The sequence below is a fragment of the Bombus terrestris genome, chromosome 10 (assembly GCF_910591885.1).
Source record: "Bombus terrestris chromosome 10, iyBomTerr1.2, whole genome shotgun sequence".
Classification (NCBI taxonomy): Eukaryota; Metazoa; Arthropoda; class Insecta; order Hymenoptera; family Apidae; genus Bombus; species Bombus terrestris.
The window spans coordinates 4,926,119-4,938,335 of NC_063278.1; the positions used below are offsets into that span (position 1 = coordinate 4,926,119).

A 12,217-nucleotide genomic window follows, 5' to 3' on the forward strand; every position below is an offset into this window, starting at 1 on the left:
GCTGAAACATGGACAAGTATACGTACAAGGTAATTATATCGGTAGGACTATTTAATGATTTTTTCTAAAAATACTAAAGAAAGTCTATAAACCGTGTCTTACAGTAGAATATCTCCTTAAAGGTCCGCCCTATTATACGCATAATCTACTGCTCAGAAGTACGTGAACACTTGCTTATTGATGACCTACATTACTAAGATCGTGAGTTAAAGTGTCAAACATTATGAGACAATTTCGTTATTTAAAAAGTTCACTATTCTCAACTTGCCTCGCTGTCAAGTTACAAGCTACATGCATGGAGAAACTATCGTGATTAATTACAGCAATAATATTAAAGATCAATTAACATTTCGACAAATCGCGTACTTAATTTTAATATACCGTTAATAAAGTTTTAAATAAACAATTTAAATTTCATGCAATACATTGCAACATTTGAGCATTTCTAGATAATTCTTTTACGATATTCGTTGTTGTTAATTCGCAACCTGGTGCCTTCTTTACTAATAAACTCCATGAGAGTCTATCCTAATTACAAATAAATTAATTAAAATGAAATATGATATATGCCTGTTGATTTCACAAGAACATGATAAGCATACTATTGATCGTTAATTTGTCGTTAATTCATATATTTTAGTAGCATTGGTATACCGTTAATAAAAATCGATCAAAGTGTCCACATATTTAAGACCAGAAGGTTTATCAAACACTCTGTGTTATTCTAATTCTACGTTATGGCAAGATCATAATATTTTTTTTCAATTTCGACCACGGTAGACCTTGACTCACTCCCTGAAAATAACGTTAACAGTATAAATACTTTGATTCTAATGAGAAGGGGTCGCGACTCGCAAGAGGTTGAGAAACACTGCGATAGAGAATGAAAATAACACGATCGATGAATGACAATAGTTTTGTTCTGTGTCCTCCCATGATTCATGAATATTTATGAATATGGTGCAGTTTACATTTAATGAGAAAGTCAATAAAGAGGGTGGTCAGTGTTTCTCTAGCAGTGTGGTCTCGCTTTACCTTGCTCCTGCGCCAGAACTGATAAATTCATCATTCTTGCGTCAGGGTTGATAAATTGTTAACGTTTCGTTACGATAAAACTTGCGATCTTCCATTTTTTGGCTATCGCACACGTGCGTTAGTATTAGTATATTTATGATCGGAGTAAAACGAATGAGAAGAACACCGTTAATGGGTGTAGAGAGTGATAAGGTCCCGCTCAGTATCACTCTGGAGTACGATCGCGCCTTGTTAACTGGAATAATGTTCACATCGCTATTTTCCATTCTAAACGCCACTGGACTGTTTCTAATTAGTTTCCTTTTTGTTAAATCCCTGGACATATTTGAGATTCAATAAAAGTTAGCGAAAGATACAAGGAATTCCAGTTAAGCAGGTGAAACTTTTGAGGTCTACGTGTGCGCAACGAAGGTATGTGACGATGTACAAAGAATATTAGGGAACAACGAAAAAAAAAAAAAAACGAAAACCTTCAGTAGCACGAGAGAAAACGATCCGACTAGATCGTTAATTGGCAAACAGCAAGTCGCAGTCGTAGCCGAGTTTTCCCGACTATAACGCGAAAACGTTGATCTCGTGATGGTGAAGCACATATACTCGAGATATGATACGTTTCAACGATATACCAATCTTCAATGTTTCAATCTGTTGACCTTCCGATAAAAAATTATATTTTATACACTTATTGTATTATATTGTATATATTGTATATATCTTATCTTATATATTAATATCTTGTATCATTATTTAAGGTTTGATGTACTGAAAGTACAACCGGAAGAGAATGATCTCGTATGAAAAAGAAGTCGAAAAAATAGAAGAAAATTTCTCTACGCGATATTTCGTTCTCGAGAAATAATTAAGTATAAATATTTGCCTAGTACGTTTGCATTCGACTATCTACATTTTCATATGTGTTTTCTTGAACCCAATCATTTCAGACCTTAATTAGTAAATTCTGATAATTGTTTGTAGAAAAAACAAAGTTGTCTGAGGGAAAAACCATCCTTCTTTCGGTAATATTATTTTTGAAAGCTATGACCAATGAAAGAGGATTTTCCTATTATTTAATTGATGATTTATCGAAATACATCCAGCTACAGTACCTAGAAAAGTAGTAGATAAATTCATAAAAGCAGAAAGATAAAATTAACAAATTATTTATCAGACTAGTAATTAGTATAGAGTATGATATAGAATATAGAATATAAGTAGCATTGCACATAAAATTTTAATCTTAATTTTCATTTAACACGCTATACTAAAAAACCTCATCAAAAGTATGGAAGTGCATATAAAATTACCAATAAACATAGTGGAAACATCGAAAACGTAATAGTAGAAATTTCTTAGCAATGAAAACATTTTTACTTCCATTTCAGGTTGTTATATTTATGAGATATAACTAAAATAGTATTTTTGCGATAAAATTGATCGTTCCCATTAAACCACCATAATGTTATATCTCCAAAAGCTTACTTGTACACCACAAATACGCTGCATAAGGTACGTTTATACTAAAATACTTCACCTTAAGTTTATGTGAGTATCGTTTCTATCGAGTACCGAGTACCAATATAAAACATTAATAAAATACCATTTTCGCAATCGATCATCGTCAACTGCTCCCATAAAGTAAATTTATTCTAGTGTTCTTTGCCTTAAAATACATACGAGTACCATATCAAGCGAGTACATATATTTATAAAACGTCAACAGAGTAGCATTTCTGTAATCAATCATCCTCATCCGTATCATCTTATTCTGATTTATTATCAAATATATTATACCTATTCCCTACAATTTACTCATGCACCAACTATTACTATCAAATAAATTTATTCTAGTTATTCTAATTTTCTTTATTCCAATGTTCTTTACCGCTAGATCGTATCATTCGATTCTCAGAAGATCGGTGTATTTTCAGAGCGTATCATATAAGACGAGTAGTAAGTGTGTATATCCTCCTCGTGGTCCGTCGCTTACCAGTATCGACGATGACATCGATGAGATCCATGCTTTTGGCGAAGGCATCCCTCAGGTTGATGTGATGGAACGAAACGATGCTGCCCTCCCTCTTTGCCCTTTCAAGAGCCTCTCGCCTCTTGAGGGCTTTCTCCCGTCTCATCTGGTTCTTGTAGAACTCGGCGAAATTGTTAACGATAATGGGAATGGGCAACGCGATTACCAGGACACCACATATACAACACACACTGCCGATCACCTTGCCGAGCGGGGTCGTGGGGTAGATGTCGCCGTATCCGACGGTGGTCATCGTGATGCCCGCCCACCAAAAGGTTTCTGGAATGCTTATGAATTTGGTCCCGGCCTCATCCTTCTCAGCGAAGTAGGCAAGACTCGAGAATATAAGGACGCCCATCGCCAGGAAGAGCATCAGCAGGCCCAGCTCCTTGTACGAGTTACGCAAGGTGAAGCCAAGGCTCTGCAGCCCGGTCGAGTGGCGGGCCAGCTTCAGGATCCTCAGGATCCGCATTATACGAAAGATTTGCACTACCCTGCGCACGTCCTGGAACTGGTCGGTCGCGTTCTTGTTCGTCTCGACCAGGAACAGAGATACGAAGTACGGCAGTATTGCCAACAGGTCGATCACATTTAGACCACCCTTGAAGAACTTCCACTTGTCCGGCGAGGCACTGAACCTAAGCATGTACTCGAGGGTAAACCATGTGATGCACACAGCCTCCACTATGGCGAGCTGCGGATTGTCTTGAAAGTTCCCCTTCTCATCATTCACTTGCATACTAGGAATGGTGTTGAGAGTTAGTGCGATCGTCGAAAGCACAATAAAGAGTATTGATATCACAGCTATCACCTGGAAAACCGACGGATCAACCGGTCAAATACCGACATCGTCAGATCGCTTCATCTCCTACTATTCTTGCTGCGATTAAACTAAAATTACCGCACCTTTTCTAGAACTTTCCGTCGACTGGCTATCGTATATATTTCTTTCTTTTCTTTCTTTCTACGATCGAACGTTTCTGTTTCGTGTGATTTATTATATTTTCCATGTGTAATTTGAACGGAACGTAGTGAAATGACAAAATTGAAAATAGTAACGGTTCCTAAATCGTTATCGTACAGGAAATAGCCAATGAAGTAGACTTCGGTAGACGAACGTGAAGAACGGAAGAAGAAAAACTCCGTGTAGTTTGTAATTGTATTACCGTGTTTACCATATTTATGATACTTTTTCTTTTTTCTTATTATCGTACGGAAGTCGACAAAAAGCTGGATCAGAAATAAGAATTCCAACCGTCAACCGGAGATACGTATCTCTTCACAACGTCTAGACTCGGATATAACATGGAAATACTTCTCAACATGTGAGTTATCGGTGAAATACGAAGAAAAATATAATAGTTTTATTTATAGCCTGCTCTTTTTTTTATAAGCAATAACAACTACCAAAAAACAGAGTAAATACCAAAAGCTCTCACTGCACGAAAGCGTTCAAAAATATGTACCAAATTATACACCAAATACAATAACAACATATTCGATCACTGACAAAATAGAAGGAAAGCGTAAGTAGTCTGCTTATATGTACGAAAAAATGTACAATACGAAGCAAGCAACAATTTGCGTACGTAAAGAAGCTTATTTTTCCCAATACAATGTTACCCTCGTATAGAACAACGACCGACGTGCCGTTACGATAAGAAGCGGGTTTTTATCGTTCGAATCTTCGATTCAACGCCATCGTTACTTCAATAACGAGGTTTTTAAAAGAGACAGTAGTGCAAAAAGGGCCCCATTGTAGACGACTGTACGACCAAGGATAAAAAAGAATACGCTCGAAACGTTTGTCGTGGATCCTCCAAACGACTTCGAAACGACGCGTCGAGAAAATAAGGAAAAAAGGAAGGGGAAGGATGTAATGTGGACTGCTATAACGTTCTAAAGCATTTCCTGCGAAACTGAGGACTCGAATGAACCCAGTGAACAGAATCGCTGAAAACTGCCATAGAAACGTATAGATACCCAGATGTTTGCACCAAAGAGTATCTTCGTCGTTTGAAGGCAGTCTGCCCGACGTCGCTCGACTTATACAAGTTGTATTTTGTACATTGTTCGGCATGCGTATTTAACACATGTTTCATTTACTCCCTTCAAAACCCCGCTCCCTTTGGTTCACACCCTCAACCAAGTCTCGAAAACGAAAAAAAGAAAAAAATAAAAATAAAAGAAGAAGAAGAAGAGTAGATAAAATAAATGCCCGACCAACCGAAGCTAGTTCTCTCGTGTCCTATAATAACCTGCCACGCTAGTGCAATCGCTACAAAGCGAAATCAATTCGTTGCTTCGGGGAAATGTAGCAAAAATTACCGCGAGTCTGTTTAACTGAAATAAATATAGGCGCTCGCTTCGCATATTTATACTACGGGTAACACAAACTCGTACACTCGGAAGTAAAGCTTTACCATCGCGTTGTAAAGGATCGAACTTTTAATCAATTAACCCCTTGCGATCTCTACTATCGTTTGCTTTTAACGTATAAAATCTGCTGGATCACAGGCTCGGTGGAAATATTTGAGTCGAAAATATGAAAGTATAAACAGTCGAATCGCGAACAATCTTCAAAAGTAATTTACCGGGTATAAGCCAATTTTTGGAATAAATTATTCAACCTAACTCAGATCGCAAAAGATTAATCTTGTTATTGTCTTGTTATTGCTTTATGAATATGTTACCTGGTATTATCTTGAAAATGGTAAAAAAAAAAAAAATGTGAAACTACGTTAGCGTAATTTGAAGAATCTATCGTCGTTTCTGTTTAGTAAAATGTCCGAAGTTGTTTGGCTTCCGAGTGTGTAAGACTTTGGTGCTAGTCGATAAAGCGAAAGGTGAAGAAGAAAAGGAAGTTACGAAGGGGTTGTTGTCACATCGGCAGCCTCTCATGCAATCAGCTGCGATGCTTTCCGCAAATACACCGATGAACTTCTGTTAGTCGTGGAGGAATTGGCGTACTCGTGAGTTTAGTCAAAAAGGTACGTAAAGAAACGAAAATAATCGACGAAGCTTGCGTTGGTGCAAGCTTGTGCGGAACACTCCTTGTGCAAGATATCGAAACTCTTTGCAGAAAGCTGTGTTATGCGATCTTTTTATAATATCGTTAAATGGGTTAAATATAGGGGAAAAAAGGAAGAAAGAGAAAACTCGTAAAGTTGGAAGAAAGAGAAAGCTTACAGCATACATTTGTTGCAAAACTAATGTAATCTTGTAAAGATTTAAGAGAACTGATGCGCGTAAAAAAGCGGTCGATGAGAGATAATAAGCCGTCTTTATGTTCTTCTAAGACCAATTATAGATGGATCGTTGCCGAATTACTCACAGCTTTTGCTTATTCTCGCAATCGTGCTACGAAAATAATTCGTTCGAGATGACTATTGAACGCATTGAAAAGCTTATAAAAAGAAATATTTAAACCGTATGATGAAATACTTTTACACGACCGTCCATAAATATTTGGACATCCTGTGCAATTTAATTAAAAGATTATTTCGTTATAGTTGTTAAAGTTCGAGTGCAAAATCATCTCTTTGCTGATAACATTTTACTTTTTGACACAACAGCGATTAAAATCTTCGCTGAATTTAAATCAAAACAGCGTGTCTTCCTTTAAAACTTCATGTTTATACATGATAAATGGTTGACACTTTTATGCGACTAGAAATGTATATTTCAATCGCTCTAAAACATCTAATATTAGATAGTCATTTAAAGTCACTAAATTCATGTGTCTACGTAGAATTAATCTTCGTCTAAATTCAGTTATTACTCTTTTATTTATACTAATTAACATTATCCATTTCTTTCATTAATATCAATCAGCTGTATATGGTTGTTAAATATCATAGGCTAACATTAGATCAATGAATTTTTTTAAAGATATATTTTATAAATTTGTTCAATATGAACGTGTCCAAATATTTGCAAACGGTACCCCGGCTTTCTACAGTCAAACTTTGTCGATGTTTTACATATCTAATAAAATAAGAAAAATACTATAGTCAAACGAGTAACTACTAAACGTCGATTAATACGTAGCGTTAATATTTCATCGCTGTCAGTTCCGCATTCACAGAAACAGTGAAACGACTACTTAACCGCTGGTTATGTCGTGGATCTATTCCAGCTTGATATTAGAATAACCATAAGTCTATTAGTTATTTAACAGAATTTAGTCCTAATCACGATTCCTTGAATATTTCTACAGTATTTTAATGAAGCTTCATACGTTTATTAATTTTACGATTTTTGATTTATATACAAGCTTTTCTTGCTTATACCAACAAAACATATAATGACAAAGTTTGAACTTTAAAATGAAAAATTTCATCATAATCTTTTATAAATGTTTTAACATTTTTCTCTCTAGAGTACAGATGTTATCTCAAATTTTGGATACGTTAGATCGTAATCATCAACATTGATATGTTGTACAAATTATTATCATGCACGTGTTGCGGAGTATGTATCTTGTTTTCCAATTTTGGTAGACCCATACTGGTTAACATTTTAAAGCGCGCGTCATTTTCTAGAAGCAAAGCGGGGACAGATAGAAACTATCAATACTCGATGATACAAATTTTTCTTCTCTTCGAGTTGTACTTCGCTAAAAATACTTAAGCTCGAGTATATACATATATATATATATGTAAATAAAGCAATAAACTGTAGCGGTTCGGCGCAAACCATCGTTCGACGTGTTATTTTCTTCGAAAAAATAAACAACTGACACTGCACAATTATGTTAAAACAGATGAACTTACGTTTCTTTAAGAAGAGACTGAAGTCTTTGATTGCTGTCTTTGATACTTAATATGCACTCGTGTTATATAAATTAAAGTAATCTTACGTTACGTTCAAACCTTATAAATGAGGCTGTTTAAAAAATAGAAATCTGTTATTGTAAAAATTGGATTCCACAGCTTATAATATTAATCAGAACATTATTTAATTTGATAAATATTACGTAATAATATTATTTATGGCTGATTCTTATTTCGCTAGGAAGCACAACCTTAATGAAGTAATTACCGAGTAGTTATTCTTGAATGCTATTTGATTTTATCTGCCTTGCATGCAGAAAATGACCTTCGACTTTACGCGTTAACTAGTACGTGCCCTTTGGATGTTTGTAAAATCAGATCTATGCGAATCTTATAAAATTCTGCTTAAACCTTCTACTCTTTCAATAATTCTATTTCAAATCTTTTAAGTTTCGTTTAAAAATATACAAAATTAACATCAATATTACAATTATTATTGCCGAAATTAAATACATAAATACAGGAAATATCTGTACCTATATCGACTGTTTAATGAATAATCAATAGAACTGAAATAGTAGATACATTTTAATCGACGAAAATAATTATCAAACATCGTACCAACATGTTTCACAAATGTATCAACTTAACAACTTTACTTACTCACACTGTGTTGTGTTTTTCAAATTTTCATTTATAATATATAAAGAGAAAAAAACAAAGTATACTTTAGTATATTTTCCATTAAGCGATAGAGGGTGAAAATTGCAAAGATTAAAAAGTGAGAAAAGGCATTAACCTGCCCCTGTCTCCTGTTCAGATATAAAGTCATTTTGACTTATAAGTGTATCGATATATTACGAATAAATAAATAACATCACTAAACGAATCTACGTAAATGAAATACGATTCAACGAAGTTAATAAAATTTCAAAATTCGCATAGACCCGGATACAATGAAATCTCCATATAATCACGTATTTCTTAGTCGATTCATAACACGATCGTTATATCGTAAATAAACGACTTCAACAGAACAGATGATCGCATCATCTCGTCATCGAATAAATTTCTTCTGCGCGAGACTTGCCTTATACTCGTGTGATTACTCGGTCACGTACAACGTACGTAGGAACTCTTTGAATAGGGAGATTGCACTGTATTATTCAAACGCAAAGGATTCGATATGGACAAAGAAACTAAGAGTTGTGAGAAGACCCAATATCTAACGTTGCCGATGACTATAACCATACACTTTCAGAAGTAGCTACAGTTATTGACCAACGGTCCCTTACGTGGTTTAAATATAGTGGAAAATCAATAGTTTCTGTAATATTGACGCTTGAAGGAGAAATGTTTGGACGTACGGTAAGGAGTTCTCCAGGGAGTGACTCCTCCGCGAAACTTCTTCGACGAAGAGCGTTTCCGTTTCTTTCCATTAAAGCGGTTAACGTGACGTGCTTGGTACCGATAAGTCGGATAAAAGCAATGAAAATTATCATCGTGTCACATCGAACGTCCACATCTATGTAGCTACAAGTGAATAGGATAACAGAGAGTCACGGAAAATGATATTGTACAGGATATAGGTATATATATATACATATATGTATTATATATATGTATCGTACGTTCGTGTGAATAGAGAAAATCTTTGGTGACAATCTGGAGTTAGTGATAGGATAAAAGGTGCTATTTCAGTACCCCGCATAATACTGTTTCATCTTGGAGCAACAGTGTGTGCAATGTGTATTGTTTGTGGTGTATATGGCAAGTATTAATATGAGACAACATATTTGTAAAAAAAATTATGTCGCCTAAGTACCTCACAGATTCTCTTGCACAGTTGTTACAAGTTATAGTTAGCTTGTTAGTACTGCGAATTCAACGTGTACACGAAAAGAAATATCTCCACTATGGTCTACGTGGTAATCCGTTTGTGATCTATCTAAAGATTAATTCAGTGTGCGCGCTAACATGTTATATACTCTTTTGCTAATCCTACGTTGTCTATGTATAACGTACACGTGCTTTTGTAACGAACATTGGAATTAGTTCTAATTGATTCTCTTTCTACGGCTATGTGCTAATATATTTCTTTTCGAGCAACGTCAAATTCGTTATGTTAATGCTGGTCCATTCCATTTACGCTGGATGATTATGCATTTACATTAGCGACAATTACGTTCTTTTTCTTTTTATGGTAAATATATAAATATATATACATATATTATATACGGTATATATATGTATATATATATATTTCAATAAGCACATATCGAATTGAATTCGCTGGTAGCGAAATTACTATTGACATCTCACAGGGAGCGGTGTCGAGAAAGAATCTACGTGATACCTGGTAATCGCGTATTATGCACTCCCATTATCATCGAAGGGTCAAACATGATGATTCGTTTAAAAGTTTCATTTTAGAAGACGACAAATTTTAAGACTAAGAGGTAAAATATGCTAGATTATACAACAAATGAGATTAGTAATGATGCTGTTAACACCACCTAGAAATAAAATACATATTACACACATCGACACAACGACTGTTGAAAAAATTCGATTAATCTCCTCTATATTGGATATTAATTAAAACTCTGTTCTATTTTACATTTCAACCTTATATACGTATGTCTACGACTTATGTACGTATACATATGTGTGTATATACATTTCTATGTACATATGTATTATATATACACATATATACATACACATACACTTTACTGCAATCACATAAAACGTTATTAATATAGATAGCATAATTATAGTATATCGACATGGGAAGGTTCGTCTAATCGATACCTGGTAATTAATGAGTAATGATAATGCTCGATCAACGCGCGTGATTTCGATCTGGCTTTGCTAGGGAAAAGCAAAATCGATTTTCCAATTTTTCATATTAGTATATTAGCAAGTGAAATCGATTAACTAATAGTTAGCGATAAAGATTTATCAGTAATCTGTAAATATATACAAGTGTACTGTGTACAGCTTGAAACGGCATGAAATTATTGTTAATGAAGTACACAACATGCAAAGATTTCTATTTCTATTAGCTGATGTTTATTGATAATTTTATAGAAGAGGAGAAATGATTTACAAAGTGATCATTAGTTGTTTTCATTCGTACTACGTTTAACGTATCGTCGAAAGGACTAAGAAGGAAAAGTCCGTAACTTCCAGTCGTCCATTTTTATACAACTTTTAGAATACGTATTAGGCATCTTCCTTTTTACAAGTCATGATATTCAAAAGTTTTCCGCTCCGTACCATATTTTCCCGTTCATCATACACAGCGATACAGTTGCCGAGCATTAAATTCATTCATTGGTGTAAGACAGTTATGAAAAAAATAAGTATATTAGTTAATTATTCATTAACTCTATAATATTTCGAAGAAGTATTTTCTTCGTTTCTCGAGGTAATTGATAACGTTGTATTAAAAAAATGAAAATTACGATAGTGTTTTATATTCTGAAATTTACCTAAATTGCTTATAATATATTTTATATCATGAAATTAATTTTTTTAATTACTATTAGCACCAATCACAAAAAATGAAGAAAAGTATGATTGAGAAAATTATATTTAGTTATAGTTTGCCTATCATAGAACAAACTATGACCGTTTTCATAATGCTACGACAACTACGAGAAATTCAAAAATAAATAAGTCAAAAACTTTTGAATATCTGTCACTATATGACGTGGAAGAAGCTAACTACATATCTAAGAGTTGCAAAAAATCGGTGACTCAAAATCGGGACTCTGTTTCTGCAAGAAGTCAAACGGAACAACCATAGTCAGTCATTATATCATTATAGCTAGAGCCAGAATCCAAATCCGATCTGTTGATTTACTATTTTAATTGTAATTCTCTACAGCGATATCGGGTACAAAATCACATACGTCGCAAATGTTCTCACTACTCTTTCGTCTATATGAGAGCTACATCGAATCGATGCTCTACTATCAACTTAATAATACCTTTCTTCAAATTATGGCTCCAGCACAAACTGTAAACGTGGAGACAGTGTAAGTAAATTAGTGAACAAAATGTAAGACTATTCTCACATAATAAAGTATCATAACAAATTAATCGATTTTCCAATGTTAATCGAAATAAAAATCGATTTAATTGCTCAAACTGTTTGGCAATTTTTATTTTGCGCAAACAACTGAAAGGAATATAGTATCATTCTATTAGATATCTTGCAATAACGAAAAAAAAAGATCGATAAATCGTTTAAAACTATAACGATAATCGATAAACTGAAAAGAAGAAAACACCACTGAATCTGAATATTTGTTCAATTTATCCCCAGTACACGCGGTGAAAAATTGATCTAATTAACTCTTGCTGCAAGCTTCCAA

General features: G+C 34.4%; 1 protein-coding gene across 6 annotated transcripts in view; it reads right to left on the bottom strand.

The window, feature by feature from the left end:
- The window catches only part of LOC100646670 (potassium voltage-gated channel protein Shab), a 70,576-nt gene that overhangs the window by 44,931 nt on the left and 13,428 nt on the right, over window positions 1-12,217 (bottom strand). For all 6 annotated transcript variants that reach the window (XM_048409162.1, XM_048409165.1, XM_048409164.1 and 3 more), the window contains exon 4: window positions 3,022-3,868. In XM_048409162.1, the coding sequence (XP_048265119.1) occupies window positions 3,022-3,868 (847 nt within the window). The remainder of the gene's footprint in view (window positions 1-3,021; window positions 3,869-12,217) is intronic.